The sequence below is a fragment of the Serinus canaria genome, chromosome 4 (assembly GCF_022539315.1).
Source record: "Serinus canaria isolate serCan28SL12 chromosome 4, serCan2020, whole genome shotgun sequence".
In the NCBI taxonomy this organism is placed as follows: domain Eukaryota; kingdom Metazoa; phylum Chordata; class Aves; order Passeriformes; family Fringillidae; genus Serinus; species Serinus canaria.
Window position 1 is genome coordinate 25,085,484 of NC_066317.1, and position 20,882 is coordinate 25,106,365.

General features: G+C 39.1%; 1 protein-coding gene across 1 annotated transcript in view; it reads right to left on the reverse strand.

The window, feature by feature from the left end:
- Nucleotides 1-20,882, reverse strand: part of COL25A1 (collagen type XXV alpha 1 chain) — a 291,662-nt gene that overhangs the window by 28,142 nt on the left and 242,638 nt on the right. The window contains exons 18-22 of the mRNA XM_050974011.1: nucleotides 17,480-17,524; nucleotides 6,058-6,120; nucleotides 5,501-5,569; nucleotides 2,511-2,555; nucleotides 1,900-1,977 (exon numbers count right to left, since the gene is read on the reverse strand). Of these exons, the coding sequence (XP_050829968.1) occupies nucleotides 1,900-1,977; nucleotides 2,511-2,555; nucleotides 5,501-5,569; nucleotides 6,058-6,120; nucleotides 17,480-17,524 (300 nt within the window). The remainder of the gene's footprint in view (nucleotides 1-1,899; nucleotides 1,978-2,510; nucleotides 2,556-5,500; nucleotides 5,570-6,057; nucleotides 6,121-17,479; nucleotides 17,525-20,882) is intronic.

Genomic DNA, 20,882 nt, shown 5'->3' on the forward strand with positions numbered 1-20,882 from the left:
ACCTAATGCTGCACTTCCAACAAAGGTTAAACTTTTGAAACTACTGGATTTTGCCCTGGGAAATTCTGCAGAATAGGTGTGAAGAGCAATTTTGACAGAGAGATGAATTTTTTATGTGATCCTCCAAGTGAAAGCTACGTACTCTCAGCAGGGGTCTTGCTCGAACCGCGATGACAATTTTAAGATTGCACATCAGACTGACGAGGAGGCACAGGGCAAAGTCACTAAATTGCTAGACTGCTTCATGATTTATTACTGAATTCTAGCAAGAGACAAGCAGTCCGTATCCTGCAAACACTTGTCAACTTCTTAAATCTGCAGGCCAAATTCTGTGCAAGTTCACAGTTGAGTGCTGAGCACTGAAGTTCTCATGTGCTTTTGCGAGAGAACTGCAAATCTCAGAGCCCCTAAGAATGTGGCACCAGGAGACTTAGGAATGGGTGTTTGCCATCTGAAAGGACCGAGCTGGATTTGGCAAGGATCTTTTTGACTGATCCTTTATAATCGTACTTAGACCCTCCTTGCACAGCCATTCCCATTAATATCAATTATTTGTTGCCCTGGATCAGAAGGTGATGACGTTTGGAACGACTTGCAATGGGATAAAGGTTTTCTAGAAAGTTTCAACTACTGCAGAAGGCTTTAGTCCACTTTTAAGGCTGCTTTATGTGCTGCAGCTTTTCTGAGGAAGCTTGAAACTAACACTGATGCCAGAGTTACAATACCAAGACCGAATATAGGAGATACAGGGGCTAAAGCCCCTGCTAAATCTCTGTCTGGTAATACCCAACATGAATTTCAGGCTACTTTAGGCACGTAACTCGGAGAGGGATTTAGGTGACTGAAAGTTGTGTGTCTGAAGTCCCTTACAAGCAGACCAAATGAGGCAAACATAATGCAGAGCCTCACAACATGCCTATGCAGGCCTCCCCACAGACACAATGAAAGAATGGACTCAGCCTTAGTGACATACAAGGCTTTTAGATTTTAGTAAAGGCAGTGAGGTTTTCTTATTTTTTGAAAGCATCTTGGAAACCAAATGACTGGTCAGACATTTACCCACTCCCACTGCGTAAATGTAAGAAAAAAGTTCAGTGGCTTCAGTGAGAAAGTGATCAGATGCACAAAGAGCCAAATCCAGTCTTCAGTTTCACATAAGCAAGCCATTCACTGTAGTGGAGTTATACTGCACAGAATTTGCATCTGAGTGTAAATTTGCATCAATGCTGCAATGTAAATCACCTTGACTGCAATGACATATGTCATCTTGCTCCTTTGCTTTTATGCAAACACTCATTCTTTCTTTTGGTAACCCTACTTTAATCCTCCACACTTTTCTGCACACCAGTCAAAATAGGTTTTCCAGAAATGAATAAGTGAGAAGACTGGTGCTTGGTCTACTTAATGTACTCAAGTTGCTGATTGAATCCACAGCTTGCTAATGGAACTGTGTTACATGGTTTCCAAATCTCAAATATTCTGCTCTTTGCATTTTACAGGAAGAGGAGGAAGAAAACAAGGGAAAAAAAAGAAATGTCAATATTACAATATATGAATTGAAAAGCAGACACTTCTGTTGAACCTGTGTATGTGGTTTATTACATTAATTCAGCACTAAACACCAAAGCCAACAACGAATTAGTTTCATCCTGATTAGGTGATGTCAGTACTCTCCAGGGAACATGAAACTAATTCACTCAGCTAGTTTGTATCAGGGAAACAGTTTTTCTAGCACAGAAAACCTGGTTTCCAAATATAGAAAGCAATCCCTGATTAATAAGCTCAACAATTTTGCACACAAAATGCTTTCAAGCTCTAGGCAAAAGAGGAATATAATGCTGTCAAATGACTTCTTCCCAGACCAGACTAAGCCAATTCAGCCTTGTTAGGTTTGCATACCTGCAGAGCTTCATGGATATTGCCATTATAATCAATTATCTCTGTTGCACCTTGATCACCCTTCTGTCCAGGTGGTCCCTGTAATACATTTTCCATTAGAATTTTGAGACAACTAATGAAGACTATTTTAGACTCTTAACTACTGACACATGCTTTGACCTGATTGTGGGTGTTAGTCTCTAACTGTACTTACAATATACTACTACAAAACACAGAATTTGAAGGAAAATATTTTTTTTTAGTAAACATAAATAAGCAAGTAACTACAAAGTGACTTGTGCTGCAGTGGGAAAGAACTACATAAAACCTCAGCGGGAAGACATTTAGGATGTCCCTACCCTCTAGTTCACTGAGTGTAGGAACTGGCAGTGAACAGTGTCAGAACACCTGGCTTGTAGTAACATCCTGTCCATAAAGTGTGGATTGCACCCTGCTCCAAATAGTGGCAGGTGGTGTTAGTCATATTAATGTCCAGTTAGCAACCATGTTCCAACAGTGTCAAGTGCCCAATTTCACCCAGAGGTCTAACTAGAATAACTGCTACAATTTCAGTTCATATGGACTGAATCGAAAGATACAAAACAAAGAGCTGAGATAAGAAGTAGACTTACCCGTGGACCTGCAGATCCTGTGTCACCCCTCTCCCCTGTATCACCCTATGTAAAAATTATACAGGAAAAAAACCAGATATGCCATTTGACAATATATCACATAGTTCTTCCCTTTTAAATATGTTTTCTTACATGAACTGGTTTACAGGGCCTCTCATCCTAAACAGAATGTGAATCCTATTTAATGAAAGGAAGAAGTCCATCAAAATCTGTATACTGGTAGAATCTACAATGATGCATTTGGTTCTGTGTGAATATTAGAGTATTGTATTGGTTTGCAATAAAAAATTGCAAAGAACCAAAAGAATGGGCAGATTACCAATTAAGCAATTTGTGCAACATCCCTATTATTTATGACACTAATATCAAAAGCTTGAAGAGAATACTAAAGAAACGAAATTATTCAGTCTGAAACCAGTCAAAAACTTCTTCAAATGTGTTTTTCAAAATATATAAACTTTTCTTTCTGTGATCATGCCTCCACTAACCTTCTGAACTTCCCTGGTCTGAGTCACTGTCTCCCCTGCAAACACAACTGTATTATCAGATTTAGAGTTTCTTGATGCCCTTTCTGTGACAGGCTTAAGATCATTACCAGCTTACACACAGCTTTTTATTCCTGGCTATTAGTAACATGCTTCAAATGATGGAGGGAATTTCAAACATGTACACATTCACATCCCAGCATCTACAATTCATTTCACAGTCACTTTCATAGCAAGGTCTTATATTTTAATTTTAATATTACTCAAAATTAACATGGGTAAGAACTGCAAACTTTGCTCCTGTTGACATCCAGAGAACTTTGGTAAAAGTCAGGAGAAGAATTATTAATTCACCATTGGTAACAGAACAGAAAACTTTCTGGTAATAGAAACCAGAAAACTTTCACAGAGCTAATGAAGGCATATGGAGAGCAGGCTGGTGGCAGGGCATAATCAAGGTTGTGCCATCTGCCTTTCCCTTCAGGGCTGCTTTGGCAGAAGCTAGAGAACATTAGAACTGCTAAAAAATGAAGTTCCCCACCACTAGACTGACTTCTGTAGGTCAGATTTTCATGACAGGTATGCAGGTAAAATGAAAATCACATATCCCTTTTTGATAAAAAGGGAATTAAAGGGGATATCTTTATAATTTTGGTGCATGTGGAAGGTGCCCAGGTACTGTAGAGAAATGAGAGGCTGATTTACTTTTCTGCTCTCATTCTGATACTTTAATTCCCTCGTCAGTTCCCTTGCCTTCCAACACTTCTTTCTGGTGGGAATGAATGAGCTTAAATGGCACTTGTTTAATCACATCCTTAAGCACTTAAGGCCACTCCTCAAGGACCTTAAAAGTACTGCAAACAGTATCACACCAGCCTACATTGTCCTGTCACCCTTATTCTGACAGTGGACCTGTCAATAACCACCTACACAAGTACATTTTCATCCCTCATACAACATGAAGGAATCCAGTGGGAACAGTATTTGCGCAGCAGACAAAGGAACAAAAAAACCATACATTTTATCTCTCCATGTATGTGAACCAACTATATCTACAGAAAGATAAATGGGTACACAGATATAATCAAAGTCATCTTTTCAAAGCTGGTAAAACAGCAACACAACAACTCTTGCCTTTGTCAGACTTCAGCCCATCATATCTCAGCCTGCAGTACTTGGAATACCTCTGATTCCTAGCTCATCAGAGTTTGGATCCATGAAATTATTGCAAACCAAACAACAGCACAGTCAGGCATTGGGTCTTGGCACATGGGAAGACTAACACACATTGGTTACACAGAGAGAAACCAAGTTGCATGAGGAAAACAGCAGCAGAGTGGAATGGATGTTGTAACAGAAAAAGGATTAGAATCACAGTGCTCAAAACCCAAGCGACAAAACTAAATTTTTTATCTAAAATTGAAGGTCAGAAGATTTCACTTATAAAGAACACTGCAGATTGTTACAGGTTCTTTTAAAGAGAAATGTTACAAATAATTGATCCTAAAAATCATCATGTTAATTAGTCCCCTGATGACAGTTTCTTTACTACTAACCTTTGACCCTTTGGGGCCTCTAGATCCAGGTTCACCTGTTTTCCCCTGTTTGAAGGAAGATAGGAGAAAAATGGTAGAGAAATGGGAGTGCAGAGAAAAAGAAATTAGTAATCACTAACTACAGTTTGGAACAGCAGAAATACTTTATATTGATATTACCAAGATAATGAATTTTTAGGACATTTATTTTAATAGCACCCAGATCAAAATATTCTTTAACACTAGAGTGCAATGGTCACAGATTCCACTCTTCCAAAGGAAAAGTAGTATTGGCATTAGTAAAGATAGGCATCATTATCACTGGTTTTCAGGAAAGAGCTATGTCATTCCATTGCTCCTGAGAAATGATAGCCAAGAGATAGAGAAGGTAGTTAAATATCCTAACAGAAGGAGATTAAAATAAAGTGTTATCACAACTTCTTTTCCTAACAGTTCAGATGAATACAAACTAACTGGCCAAGGAGCACAAAATTAACCTTATTGTTTTCAAAATCCATCAGGAAAGAAAAACTTGACAGTATCAACACCAGGGGAAATATTAAGACAATGCTAAAAGTAGTTAGACTGATCTCTTTCTTAGAGAGTTAGAAAACAGCATGCAAAATGGATTTTCTCTGCATTCAACTGCTACAGTGGTCAAAGAGTTCAAACTTCAATGCTGAAAGTTAGGGACCTGGAGGTCAGTACTTCAGCTGGAATGAATTAGGCCAATTCCATGACAGTGTATGTAGGTAGTGTCTTTACTTTGCAGACCAAATAAAAGTCCATTCAGACTGCAGTTCACAGCTGTGAAGACAAAACTGCCATTCTCTTCTGGACTGAACAGAGCATTTGACAGCATTTTCATTTAAAGTTCACTCACCATGTTTTGTTCTACTTTTCAGCAGGCAAAGACGTGTTCATAGGTGTAAAACTAACAAAACATTTCCAATGTAAAAATCAGACTGACCTTTGGTCCAGGGATTCCAGGTTCACCTCGCTCACCCTTCCCAACAGGGCCTGCCTCTCCTCTGTCACCCTATTGAAACAGACACACATATATCACAAAATACTGGGCAGCCTTTAGCACACCACCAACTCAACAGGATCAAAGAAACCAAGCCAACAGCAGAAACAATGGTGTAGTCGATGTGTATTTTCAGAATCTGGTGGGTAGTATCAAAATTCTGCTTCCTGCTCAAAGTTTAAAGTAATCTTCCTAAAAAACCCCATGTTTATGAAGATATAGTTTCTTCAATCATGCCTATTTTGCCTCTTGAACAACTAAATGTGGGGATTATAACATGAAAAAAGATAACTTTTTAATTAAAGTTATGATGTAACATCTGCCTTCACATTTTTTGAGGGCACCTACATGAATATTTATGTAGCTATCTCATAGCACTGGTCCATGACTTTTCACATTTTCTCCAATAGTAGCCCCAGTCTCTGCTACTTGCTGAGGAAAGTTGAATTTGACATCAGCTCAAGGGGCTTCACACCAGAGCACTGGCCCATTACCCTTACCTTTGTTCCTGGTAGCCCTGGCAACCCAGGTTCTCCTTGTGGACCAATGAAACCTGGCTCACCCTTTAAAAACACAATATGAGAGGGTTACTTATTTAGCAGCACACAATTATAATAACACAGGTTTATTTTGGGCAGTGTTTTCCCCTGTACAGCTTACAGCTCTCCAGCTGTGATGAAACAGTTATACAGAAGTACTTTTTGTCATGGGTTACTTTCATCAGCACAAATTCCTGTAGCAAGCCACCAGGCAGCAGATGAGATGCAAATGAAGCAGAAGGTGCCAAACATGGGGTTTATGAGGTTAAGGACTGTTAATATGCAACATGGTCTGTAATGTAACACATCAAACTATTATCCAACCAAGTCTGAATGCAGGAGGAGAGGTCTGAGTGTTCCTAAATTTAAAAAGGGACAGTTCATTTCAGTGATGTGTTTTCAGGTGGTTTCCCACTGCAGCATGTGAATAGATGGCCAGAAATGCAGTGTGACATAGCAGTGACAAATGGAGATGGCACTGTTGTGATGTGTTTCCTCTCCTTTTGAGTCAGAGACTTGCAGTGCCATGGTACTTTCCCTCCTCATTCTGACACTAAAATATTTCAGCTCTCTGTGCCCAGACAATTTCTTGGGCTGTGAACAGCTGGGAATAAGCCACAGCTCTCCTCACTCCCTCTTTGTTCTGCCCCCTTCCTTCCCATTCAATTGTACTAAGAGGACAGAGGAATAGCAAGAATCAAGCAGAGTTGCTGCAGAAGCAGCACTGAGCAGAAGAGAAAGGCCAGATTTTGTTACCCATCTCCATGTCTGAAGAGAGACATTGCAAGATTAACAAGCCATATGCTTTCCTTCAAAAACTCCCCTGAATAAGCCTTCCTGCTATTTAATTTTGTATTTTTTTCAGATATGTTTGAACCAAGAAGATATATCTACAAGCTATTGTAAATTTTAAAATCAGTTATGTAACCCAATTAATATTTATTTAATTAGCCTTTTTGCAATATCCCTGAACTTAATGACTAAAAATTACCCATCAAAGGCCTCTTAAAATAGCTAAAGGACAAATAGATCATAATACTGTAGTGATATCATTACTGACAATACACAGAGACAGTGCATATGAGCAGTTGAATAATACTTCTCTTCATCTCTTCCCCTCCTTAGAAATACAGGTATGCTGCACATGGAGAGCAATTAGGACACATTCATCTGTGCTCTGATCAGCAATCCATCATTAACAGTTCAAAGCCAAAGAAATCTTCCCAGTGGTTATATCAAGGATGACAGCAAGCTCCCAGAGACCTCCATTTAGCTTATAAAAAAATACAAGTAAATAATGAGCTTTCTCACATGAAGTTCCAGATGGCTGTGATTCAAAATATGGTAAAGAAATAAACTGAGACAAACATGTCTCAGAGAAGTAAGTGGGGTTTTCTATTTGCTCTCATAAGGAAAAAACCTAAGAGTTTACATAAGTCTTTATGTTAGTACATACCAGCAAGAGTAACATAAGGTTGTCACTGCAGATGGAAGCACTTTAATTTCAGTAAATGAAGAACAATGCAGCTCCAATCATTTATTTTAGAATGAGAGGGTACTCAACAGCCCCATGTTGTTTTAATACTGAATTTGCCTGGGCTAATTTTTGGCCAGCTTATTATGACTTCAGGCAGAAAAATTACACAGTGACTACATGATTCTTTTCAGTGGTAAGGCTTAGAAGTGTCACTCAAAGACTGATGCAGTTTTTGAGTCAAATTCTTTTCTTTGCTCAGAACTATACCAACTGCACACTACAAGAAAACTTCTGGCCAAAGTCCAAGAAGCAGCCCCACCTTCCCCCAAAATCTCTAAAGAGAGAAGAAAAAGATGCTTTGCAAAAGCTAGTGGAATCAATAATGGTATAAGTTGGCAGTCTAATTAGCATAATTAGAATACAGGTCTTACATGGCTTTAAAATGTTTTGAAATGTGGAGTGGAAGAAGTGGTGTGTCAGCAGAGAGCAGGAACTGCCTGGGTGAGCAGCAGCTCTGCTGGGAAAGATGCAGCAGTTACGGTGGATGCCAAGCTGAACGTGATCCAACAGGGCATCCTTATCACACATGAAACAAACTGCAGTAGTTAAAACCTGGCTAGATAAAGAAAAACATGCAATTCTCCCTCAATCCAGTGTAAGAGAGGATAAGTAGATTAAAAACCAGATCTGATTTGCCATCTGAACTAAGCTTCTAAGTAAAAAGACAACGCGTTTGAATGGTTTGAAACTAAGCCATGTCTTCTCTAATATTTCAAATCTCTTGAGTGCAACCATGGCATAAGCAGTTAAGTAAAATGTTCATTGGGTAGACTTCTGCATCCTGCCATAATATTGATGACTTTGTGCTTTATGCTATCTTTTATGCCACTCAGATAGCAAAAAACCAGCCAAACAAAAAAGGAATCTATCAAAATTGGCACTGCCAGTGATGTGTGAAACGTAAAGAAAACAGTTTCCTCTCAGTAAGGCATGATGGTGTCTCAATTATGCAAAGGCAAGGGAAAGACCTTTATGATTAGTCCATGACACAAAAAATATTCCAGAGCTGTACAGGAATGTGGTTAGAAAATTAAGAATTAAAGGCTTTAGCTTTTTTTGTAAATATAGGACATATTTGATTCAGCTGGCACATAGCAGCTGGAAAGCAAGGGTGAAGGCTGATTGGGAGGGCACTCCTCTTCATAAGTCCTTTCCTTAAATAAACTCAGAATTTGTTCTAGCTACTGTGAAAGGCAGAGAGGAATGCGAGGGATCAGAGTTACCAAGACTTAAAATACTTTTCCAAACATCTCACTACAATTTGTTATAATAAAATTAAGGTTTTATCCAGTTAGAATGTACAGCAATCTTCTTTGCCTGCTGAAGCTGGGACAGGGAACACAAAATCTGTAATACTGCAATCTAAAGTACTGTTTGGCAGCTGTATGGAAAGCCATCAGCAAATGATGACTCTGTCACACATTTTAGTTTTTAGTTTAACCCTTTGGTACAGTTATGAAATCACTGCTTAGAAACCACCACATTGCACAAGATGTCAACAAGGCATATTTCAGCATTCAAACTTCATCCACTGTTAGACTTGGAGCAATTTGTGCTAATCACAACATGGGAAACTTTGTTAAAAAAAAAAAAAAAACACCAAAAAACCAACAAGCTTGTGAATTTCTTCCAGTCTACAGAAGTGATGTGTTATGATATTAAGAATAATTTTTAGTGTATTTATGTGTTAATATTTTAAGAGACTACCCCCATGCATGCTCATTTTCATTCTCAAGTATTTGCTGACTGTGGAAATACTAGAGGGTCAGATAACAAATTATATACTAACATTCACAAGCATTGTTAGTGTTCATTTTCACCTCTTATAAAAGTCTGAAGCAGAAAAGGGCCCTAAAATGCTGTAAACCTGGTGCAATATCAGCGCAATCAGAATTTAATATTAAAAAGTCACCTTGTTATTTACTTCAGAGGATAGTCAGATTTTTATGAGGGTTATTATCTAGACACAATTAGAACTGGTTTTCATGATGAGCAAAGCTTTTATGGGCTGAAGCAGAGGCTAGCTTTGATACTAGAGGTTAACCCTAAGAACCACTTTAGTTCACTCTCACTGTCAGCTTTAAGTTTTACAGAACCCATGATGCCTAAAACTTGGACTTTTCCTTAAAAAAGCTACAGCTACGGTTGAAATAACATTTCCACTGCTGGTTTCTGTTTTAAACATCACTAATTTGGCAAATATTTATTAACAGTGTAGTTCTAATACCTTATTTGGTCAGAATAAGCCTCCATGGCACAGCTGGGACACACATCACCATCATTATTTGAAACTTTGTTCTCAGAGACACACCTATTCCTCTCCTAGTGCCTGAAATATAAAGCTTTATGCTGATGCAAGCAATCAGCAGAGAAAAGCAGTTGTTGGGTACACTGTTTTCCCACAGAAGTTTCTTCCTCCTTTAATCACTCTCCTAATGACTATACAACACATTTTCACATCCAGATCAATGAATTCCTAAAAAAGAAACCTGTGCTGCAGGAAGACATCCAAACCACAACTTTCCTATAACAATGAAATAAATTCTCTCCCATTTCTGAAATTACCATCCTACTTGTAAGTGCCATGGTTACCTTACTATATTCCAGCTACATCAGATTATTACAGTATTTTCTCCATGCTACAGAAATGTGACTAAAGCAACCCTTAGACCATGAATTTGAAAGGAGAATGTAATTTCAAGCCTTATTCTTATCTAGTGCTATGCACTAGAATTAGCCAGAGAAATTGAAATGTCTCACTCTGACCTTTATTATGCTGTTCCCTGGTCCTGAAAGACTTTGTTCAGTGTTGGCCCCTTTGCCAACACCATGGAAGTTCTGTGCCTCCTGGGCTGACTGGCAGGTCTGCCACAAGGCAGGGCACACAAACACCTTTTCCTGGCATTCTCTTGGAAATCCAAATGTACCAAGGCCAAGACTCCTGTGTGCACACCTCTGAGCTGGCAAACCACACCAAAGCATCCTGAATTTCTGTGGAGGACCCCAGAAAGGGCGATGCACCCCACTTTTCCAATTAACAGAAAACCTAGTGGTGTGGGCTGGAGGAAAACCACAACCATGCTTGAACACACAGCTTTGGACAGGCTTGGAGATTCCAAACTCCTCTCTGCAAGTCTAGTGGACCTCCAAAATTCCTGTCTAACATGGGCCAGCATGCAAATTCATCAACAGAATTTGGGAGACCCCAAAGTTCCTTTCTGATGAGGACTGATGTGGAAGGGTCCTCATTTTAATAACATCAAGAGAGCAGTGATTGTTTTCAGTGTTACCCTGGCTCACTGATGAGCATATTTAAAACAAAAACAGTAGGATGCCCTTTCCTTGCCTAACACTACCAAAAGAATCCTGCAAAGGTGGGGATATATAGAAGAGCTATCAAAAAAGACCCAAAACCCAGATGCAAGACAATTTGAAGAACAGCTATGAAGCCGTAATAAATTGGATTTGGTTCATGGGTATACCTGTGTTGATGTTCCGTAAGTTGCCATCTGCTGTCCTAAAAGACTTTGTTTTTGAGGTTGCTATCTAACTAGAACACTGCAATTCCTCCACTCTGGAGAGGGGTAAAAGCCAAATTCTCAGGATCCTGCAACACAGCAATCCATGGTGGTCTACGGAGCTGCACTTGCTCATGCCCTCCCTCTGCGTGCAGCACTTAGCTCCAGTGAAGCAATTTCTCAGAAACTCAGCTGGCCTTAGACTATACAAGTCAGAGAGTACTTTGTCACTGTGAAGGGCATTAGGGGGACTTTATATATATAGCCTGACGTCCATGGGAATTTTCCTCTCAGGATGCCTACAGTATTCAGCTCCTAAGAAGGAAATGAACAAGGTACAAGGAAATCTGATAAAAAAAAGTAACCCTAACCCCATTTCATAAGGTCTTTCTTAAGGCTTTTCATATCACTTTAGAATTGGCTCCAGAAATTGCCAGTTAAAACAGGTTGTCTGGCTCACTCATCACATTTGAAACAATATCTTTACTCCCTAATCGTTCTCTAAACTTAGAAAAACAATTGTGGTTTAGAATTTCCAAAAGCGTATTTAGACTTTATGATTCATTTGGAGTTAGGGGAAGTAAAACCTGGCTAAACAACCTGGCTGAAACCCTGAGGTTTCACAACAAGCCTCACTTTGTATGACATATATTGCTTTTTAGTGAGCCTAATTTTCTTCTTGCTTTTAAGTCCTGTCTCCCTAGAAAGTATGTTGCTTTGGGAGAGTGCTATCAGAACCAGTAATGATTCTGATTAATTCTGCATTCATTAATCATAATAAAAGTAATAAGGAATTCTTACTTTAGGGCTAATTATAATCCAAGTCAGCATGGTAACTATTTTTAAGGCTAGAATAAAAACACTTGTTGTAACGAGCACCTAATTTTTAATTCTTTTCTATGACCAAACTGCTAAATGATGAAGAGTTTGGCCCTAAATTGCTTCTGTTAAAAAAGACTTACATGACAAATCTAAGGAATTTTGATGCTCTTCTGAAAGCTAAGGAGCTTTACTGCATGCCTTATTTCTGAGCTTATAAAAATTTGTATTTGAGAAATAATTTCAGATTACTGATGTCAAGTCTTCTTTCTGGATGACAAAATACTTGATTTCTGAATACAGCAGGGTGTTGGATTCTGACTTCATTAAACTGTTTCCAAAATTTTTGATTGGCACTTTTTTTTGTACAATGAAAAATTAAGCTATGCTATAAAAAATATGCTGTGAAGTAGTTCTTATAAACGTAGTCTTCCAACTATTAATAGCTTTAGAGGAAACCACATTTTGTGTTTCAGTTACTTATGTTTTAGTTTTTTCCAGAACAGAAAATAAGAGATTTGGAGGATATAGTTTGTGAGAAATCAGTAAGAACTTGAAGAATTTACCTAGATCTTACTAGGTAAAGTAAGCAACCCTGACACACGTATGCCATCCAATGTTAATGATGATTTCATTTTCTGGCCTTGATTCTCAGAATCACTTATTGGAAATTCAATGTCTATCCATGCAACTGATTACTGCCATAATATATGGAAAGCAGACAGCTAGGAATCAATGAAGAAAGTGTAATATACAGATACATGCTTGTTTATGTACTTCCATTATGGAAAGTGAATACTCAAAACACATTACACAGTTGTGCAATGTATTTTACCTACCAATGCACAGAGACACTTCTGAAACCCAGCCCTCTAAAGATGGGCACTAAGTCCTATTTTTTAGATCATTTTTCCCATTTGCACCCAGAACCTGCAGAGAGGGGAAGAGAGAGAGAAGGAGAGAAAGAGACAGAAACACCCTGCAGGTTTACTCTTAACACTATCAAGGAATAAAAACAGGAAGAACAGTGGAAATACAGAAAAGAAAAAATGCATTAGAAAAACTAGAAAAATTACAGCCTTCCTAAGAAGAACTCCTGTGAGAAAATGAGAATTTACCAAAATTTCCTGTAGGCAGTAAATGGCATTGACTCCAAACCAAAATGCTTAGAACTATTATTCACTTCAGATTTCCTTTCATTTTGCTGCCAGATGGTAAAAGCAGCACTTGAACACATTAAGCTTCAACAACAGTCGCTCTCTTTTCTACAAGAGTTTAAATAGGATACTAACTTCTATGCATTCAGCTGGAAAATTCTCTCTCATTTCCTCCAAAATTTCTCTTTTTTTACAGAACTAACTGGGTGAGAGTAGTATCAAGTCTTTTAGACCTTAAAAAAATAAATTCTGCGGAGCAGAGAGTCATTTAGTCTTTAGAGGATAAGATCTCTGAGTAGGTATAGGAAAAAAAAAAGATTTAGGTACAGAAAAAATTAGAACTGCTTTTGCTTTCATAAAAAGAAAAATAAAAGGATATAAAATTGATTCAAATTCCCATATCCTCATCCAGGTTTTTCTGAAACCTTGTTCAGGCACAGTTCCACAGAACTTCAAAGCAATTAAGTATAGAAGTTCAAAGTAAGTATAGAAAGATGCAAGACACTGCATACTGGCAAGTCTATTGAATCTGCTACTTCCACTGAATTCCAAAACACAGAAAGCTTTCCATTCTTCCCAAAAGCAGAAGGGCTAAGCAGCCTTTCTCTTCTCACATCAAACCACTCACAGGTTCTATTTTCTTGAACACAATAAAATAAAAATTTATACGTGCTCCTAAGCTTCGGTTCAGTATTTGCTTTAACATCTTAGGGACAAATGCCAGAAATACCATAGAAAATCTAGATCCTGCAAAATGTGCTGTTACTAAGAGGCCAGTGTTTTGAGAAGGCTTCTCACTGCAGTGAAGAAACTGAGGACTGTCCAGGCCAAATTCCGGAAAATGCAATGCAACAGATTTGAGGTCTGACATTACAGTGAATGAGGGCATGCCTGATTTCCATCACAGTGAGCAAGTGCTGCTTTGTAAGTATCTTCCTGCAAAAGTTATGAGGTAAAACAGACATATGAAGTTTGTGTTTCACAGACAGGCTTCTGTGTCTGCTTGGCATCAGCTGGGGGATAGTAGAGCGATGAGTTAATATTCTGAGTTTAGGTGGAACACATTCAGGGCTCATTAAGTTTCCAGCCATTCCTAAACAGCAACAGGTGCTTGAGAAACGTTTCTCCAGCATGTCATAGACAGCCTTACACTGTCTTGGAAATAACTGGCTGCACTTGTGCTTCCTCCACGGCATCAACTGATAAAAGAGGAGAGAACGAGAAGGAACAGGAAGAACTCCCAAAACATCCACATGTGCCTGGTGCATGGGTCTAGAAATGTACGTAATAAAAGACCCTGCTGTATACCCTGAATTCAGATATGCTACTTGCATGTCTGTCCAATGTTGCCACTCATTCAGACTGCAGTATCACATTCAGCCAAGTCCTTACAGGTTCCCAGGAACCTTGATTAATTAACTGAAATGGCATTATAAGAAGCTGAAAGTTTCTCAGTGATTACTGTTGCTTAATCCTTCATGTATGTTGAAGTACAGAGGACTGAATGTCTTGGGAAGCTTGTTCAGCCATGGGAAGAAAGATGAGTTGTAGCTGGAGAGAGTGCCTGGCACAGCATTTGTGGCAGCACAGGTTGGTTTAGCTTTTGTGAAGAGTGCTGAGCATGTGCACAGTTACCTAAAACATTTCATAATACAGCCTGCCACTGTAGAGAAACATGCACAAGGAAACAATTTTAACTTCAAATAACAGATTTAAGGAAAACAGGACTTAATATTTAACATTTAAGAACTACATCCAGGAATATTCAATGTGTAGAATAAATCTGTATCTTGATATTTTCCTTACCTCTTGCAAAGTTTGGAAAAAGCCTGAAAAATCTCTGCCAACAACTACTGGGCTGGCATGAAAATGCATGAGAATGGTATAATCTGTTTGTTAGGAAAAATTTTCCTTATGGAAACTTAAATTTTGTAACAAGTTCTTAGATGTTGCAATGACACTGCGAGAGTTTCTGCTAAGTCTTTGATGTTATACCACCACTGCGTATCACTGGTAAGGTAGAGCTTGGAGAGTTTTATAAAGTCCATGTGGGAACAGAACCCAAAATCCCAGAAAAATATTGTAACAGACAACAAGGATCACTCCAGAAGGAAGGAAAAAAAAAAAAAAAAAGAAGAAAGAAGCACTGCTCCAAGTAAGATTCCCCTTGGTTTTGTACAAGATGACAGTACGAACTGATTCAAAGTCCAGACAACTGAGTTTCCTCCACGCTCAAGTTTCTCATCCTGTCACTGCTATTTCTAAGTAGCTTTTGAGCAACACCAGGTCACTGGAAATTTGTTTCTCCATGAGATAACAATGATGCTGTTTTTGGAAATCGATGTAATGATCTTACCATGGTGGTGCATAAATCTTTGCTAAAAGGGAGGGTGAGAAAAGGGGGGAAACTCCTACTTTACCTTTGCTAATGAGTGCCCATATTCCTAACTCCAGCCATTCTCTGGTTCCTGCTACCACTTCTCATGCCACAATCATAGTCTCAGTGACTCAGAGGAATCTAGGGTTTTTTACTACAGACTGATTAATAAAAGAGAGCTTACAAATGCCTTGAAATGAGCAGCAACCATCCTGCAAGTCTGATGTGACCAGATATGCTTTGCTCTGTCCTGTGCATGTTCTGCTTCCCTGTCACCATCCAGGTTGCAGGTAGCCACTTCAATGCAGAACTGCAGCATATTAAATTTCTTCACTGAAACACCACCAGTCTCCCTCTGGACTGGATTTTAAACAGGAGAAAGTATTTTCCTAAATGATTAACATTTGACCAAATTATTCCATCTTGCTCTGCAGGCAACTGCACTGTTTTTCCACTGTATCCACTGAATTTGGAAACAAATTTTCACTGGGCAAAACTCCCACACTTCATTCGTTTTTCACTTCACATTTTATCTTTCAGGTGATTCTGGAAGCTGCACTTCTGAGCCGTTCTTATTGCCAACAAATAATTTTCCCAGAGCAGCCACTCAGGTGTAGACTTTTTTTATTTACTGGTTATATGCATGGACATGTGGTCTGCATGAACATGGGAACCCCAAAGAGCAGCCACGGCTCCAGTTGCATTTGGCAGGTGTCCCTGGGATGAGTGCCTCAGGCAAGTGCCCCACTGACCTCCATCTGAGCTACCTCTTTGCTCACTGTTAAAGTAAACAGAATAGGGATTGCTGCCAAAGGCCCTAATAAAAATAGTTCAATCACACAAGACTTCTCCTGCATGATCTTCACTACTCAGTACAGAGTTTGTTCTTGCAGAAAATGAACAGCCTCCACAGGAACTATTTTTTAAGCTGTTACAACACGCAAAATTTAATACGCACATTCAATTTTTCCCCATAATTCACTAGGAACACAGAAGGGACATTATGCTTCAATACTGTGGCAATTCACAGGTCCCTTGAGAAAATCACTGCAAATGTTACATTCCACGAGATAAATCCTGAATCCTACCACAATGGACAAGAGTTTGGTCTCTGACTTCTCCTCCTCGTTAAGGGGGAAATCCAATAAACTTTCTCCTTGAGACATACACAGGCCCATGCTGGAATGCAATGAAAAGGTTTCCAAGAGATTTTGTTTTCTGAAAGGACAGTCTTTGGTACACAAAGGAAAATTGGCCTTTCTAATCTGCACTCACTCAGGACATGTGAATCTGCTCACTCTGTGCAGAATTACACAGTTACAGCTCAAACTGTGCAAGTGTCTGCAGATCCTAATGCTACCACTTAGGCTAGAACCAAACCAGCTATGTGTCTTTTGTATCAACTTGCCTAAAGACTCCAGACAAACTGGAAGCCAGGGACTAAACCAGGTATTGTGTCAGGAACTGTAGCTAATACTGAACAGAATATTATTCAAACATTTTGACTTGTCAGTGGAAATCTCTGCTGTGTAATGGAGCACAGACTATTTTCATCAACAGAGCCAGGTCTGCACTGCCTGTGTATAATTAATGCAGTTCTCTGGCTGGAGGATTGGTTAATTCAGTAGAATATTGCTACTGGAAAGCACTCACAGAAGTGGAAACCAACTAAAACTTTGTTGACAAGACTTTTCCATTAAAGAAAAAAAAAAAAAAGAACCTCTACTATTTTTGTTTCTTTAAAGAAATAACTAGAATGTTCTGCCTCACATTTTAATGTAAGATACAGTGTTTGCCTCCTCACAGACACTTAACCAATTTTCCACGTGAGAACTTGCTGTAAAAAAACCCAGTTTAATACCAGAGACACAGAAAAGGATATAACACAACACAGTTAGTCCATCTGAGCCACATTTTGCATTTCCCCCCTCTCTGTGGTATTCCCACCCAGTACAACAGGTACTACAGTATTTACCTTTATTCCAGGGAGTCCAGGAAGCCCAGGAAGGCCTGGTTCACCCTACATAGGAAAATTACATAACATTACAGACATTATCCAGTTAGGATCACTATCCATTGAACAGCCCTGTAAATTCTGCAGGAAGATAAAAGAGCATGAATGATTGCTAGTCAGCTCCAGCAAGACTGTTTTTTTCAAAATGAGTGACTTAAATGTACAATTAGTAAGAGTCATGTTAAGGACTCCGATATCTTCTGGGAACCTTCAATGTGAAGATGACACACAGGGCTGAAAATCCACGTCAGAAAAGCCAAATATGAATTCACATTAGACTTCAGCAAAGGAGAAGAAAACAAGCAGCACTGGTTCATTTTACTGCCATCTAAGTTCCATGCTTATGACAGATGTTTAATTCTGTTCCATTTTCAGCTCTGAGCTAGATACTGTGCTGTGTGACTCTGATTTAGCTAAAAAGCCATTCAGAAGAGCTTGCTTTAAATTGCACAATTCAAGCAGGACTGCCTAATTATACCTGGGCCATCAGTTTTATAGAGCTATCCATGGCATCATTTCAGAGCTTGTTCTTTATCTGTGAACATACACAGTGTCATGAAGGACAGTGGGAATGTAACCTTTTACTGCTTTCCCCAGAAAAACCTTGCTTATTTAAAATTGCAATGGAAAGACCTATAGAACTCTATTTGCAAGGTAATTTTGTAACAAGCATTGAAAACTGAATGCATTAACTTTGGAAATATTCTAAGACAAGAATGACAACACTGTCACAAATGGTCATTTTGAGATATCAGCTAAATGAAAAGATGTTGTCTAGGGAAATAAAGATGGTGAACAGAAAAAAAAAGCAATAACATGTGAATAAAACATTATTTTAAAGGCTGGGGACTTTATTTTAACACAGAGATGGATTCTAATCAGCACCTTGGATCTGAATATTCCCTGAACTTTCTGGAAGCTCAGGTTTGAACTCTGAAGCCAACTTTTACTTTTATAATGAACTGAACTATATTCCAGATTTTTTACACTCATGAGCTTTACAAAATCCAGACTTCAACTCTGTGGTTTGGGCTGATACCTACAGGTAGTGCTATTAAAATATTTTCTGTGCCTGTGTACACCCAGGCTTACATACATCCATACACCCCCAGACACTCATGTGTGTGTACACACACACAAACATGCAGGTGTCCATCCAACTGCTCGACCCAGAGACACTTCTTTGAGGCAGAGATGTTACACAGACTTGGAACACTCAAAACAAAATTACACTCTGCCACAAAATGAAAAACACGGTAGAGGGTCTGCAAATCACTTCACCAAATGGAAGGATTTTTAAGTGGTATAGAAGGATCTGATAAAAGCTTCTTCATCTGTTTTAGTTTCTCTAAAGTTCTAACTGCTCAAATTGCCTAAAAGCACAGGAAAGATTCCAGTCTCAAAACATTAACTATAAAATCAGATGAAAGAACAGAGGCTGGGATGCCATTTTCACTAGGCACTTTCTGGAATGGTGACTATCACTTTCTAAAGCTGAAAATAGGTTACTACTCTTGCAAAAGAATAATGCTCCACTGCACTAACAAAATTTTAACTCCAAACCCCTACTCTGTCTTTCCACTTTTTGCATGAGCAGCCATACATACAGCACTACAACTGTCAACTTTACCCACCTAGTTGTGGAAGCACTAAATTTCACTTGCAAGCACAGAACTGGAATATTTATAATTGATATTATATTAGTGTTGCTGCAGTAGGTTACTCCTTAGCCTTGGGACAGAGCTAACCCCCATACACTCACACATAAAAAGCATAAAGGATCCACCAAAGCCAGTTCAGAGCCACAGTAATCTAAAACAATTAAAATGCCCCTAAAAGATACATCAATATGAAACACAATTAAATCAATCATTATTTCTTAATTACAGCTGGCATTAGAGATGAATGCAGAGTATTTACTTTTTTGGACCTTTCCTAATATAAAATTTCTGAGTATGATTTATGACGAGAATGACTTTTAAAGAAACCAGGTCTGTATACTAACTCTATTACATAAAGGCAGGGCAGGTCATTCTGTCACCTCAGCACACAATGTGGCCCAAACAGCCTTGTCAGACTGCTGAAACATTGTCATGTTTCATTTCATGCAAATAGTGTTTGGGTGTGCAGCTCAACACATATTTGTCCTCAGGAGATGGATAAGGGCCAACCAGAAGATAAGAAGGAAAATATAAGAAAGAAAAGAAGACAGAGAAAGGAAATATGAATGGAACACAGAGAGGGAGAAAAGCATTGAGATGATGTAGATGGTAGAGAAGTGCCTCCAACTGGAAAAAGAGCCTCCCACAACCCCTGGTGGTGGGAAAAAGTCCCTGCCAAGCAGGGGAGCAGGGCAGCAGACATGGGGCACCTTGCTGGAGGAGGCATGCTAACTGGGCATGTTATGGGAGCTGGTGCTTGGGGCTGGGACAGGAGTTGTGACACACTAGGAAATCATGGGGTGAATGGAAGGAAGACACCAAGCCCCCCTCTGGTGTCAAAAAGAAGGTGAGAATATAGAAAGTCTGACCTGCATACCTCTCACTTCTCCATGTTGCTTGAATTAGATCAAATCTGAGTGCCTGAGACTGAGAACCAGGAGCCTGCTGATAAATCACTGCTAGTTTTGCCTCCATGGCAGCCACTTAATGAGAGTCTGAATCTCCACAGGCACTTAAGTGCATTTTCTAGTTTATTAGCCAAGCAAAGCACATGCTGCAGAATGCACACACTGAGTGATTCTGTGGATTAGATAGCTTTAAACTACTTTGATTACCTTTCCTAATTAAAACTGCACTTTACTAAGGAACTGCATTTGCAAGCATAATAGTTTTATTTAGTCTCTGATGAGAGTTATAATTTCTTAAATAAAAATACTTAATGTCTTATTTATTTCTTATTTATATGTGGTTTGGGGGTTTGCTTAGTTACCAGAATATCTTGAGTATTAGAAAATGTTTGTCTTGCCATCCACTTTATAGAATTTTAGTTCTTGACTGTCTGTCTGGATAGCTCAGCTGGCAGAAGGACTCTGTTCAACTCTGGTAGCAGTGTGCAGTGGAAAATTTTCAATGTTATAAGGGGCAAGAACAGTGCCAATGGCTCCAGAGGGAACCCAAATATTGCAATGCACAAATCCATTTCTCTCACTGTCTCTCTACTCTCCCTGCAGGGCCTGCCCCCTACTCTCAGGAAAGGCAGCTGAAAGGCACGGCCTTTGCTGTGTTTGATGTACTGTGCATTCAAAGAGCACATCCCCAGCTGCACAGGGCCTCGTGCAGTACTGTTATTGTCACTCCTGCAGGACCTTTCCTTGCAGAAGCAGCCTCAGCCACACAGCACCCAGGGGAGTTTCTTTCACTGG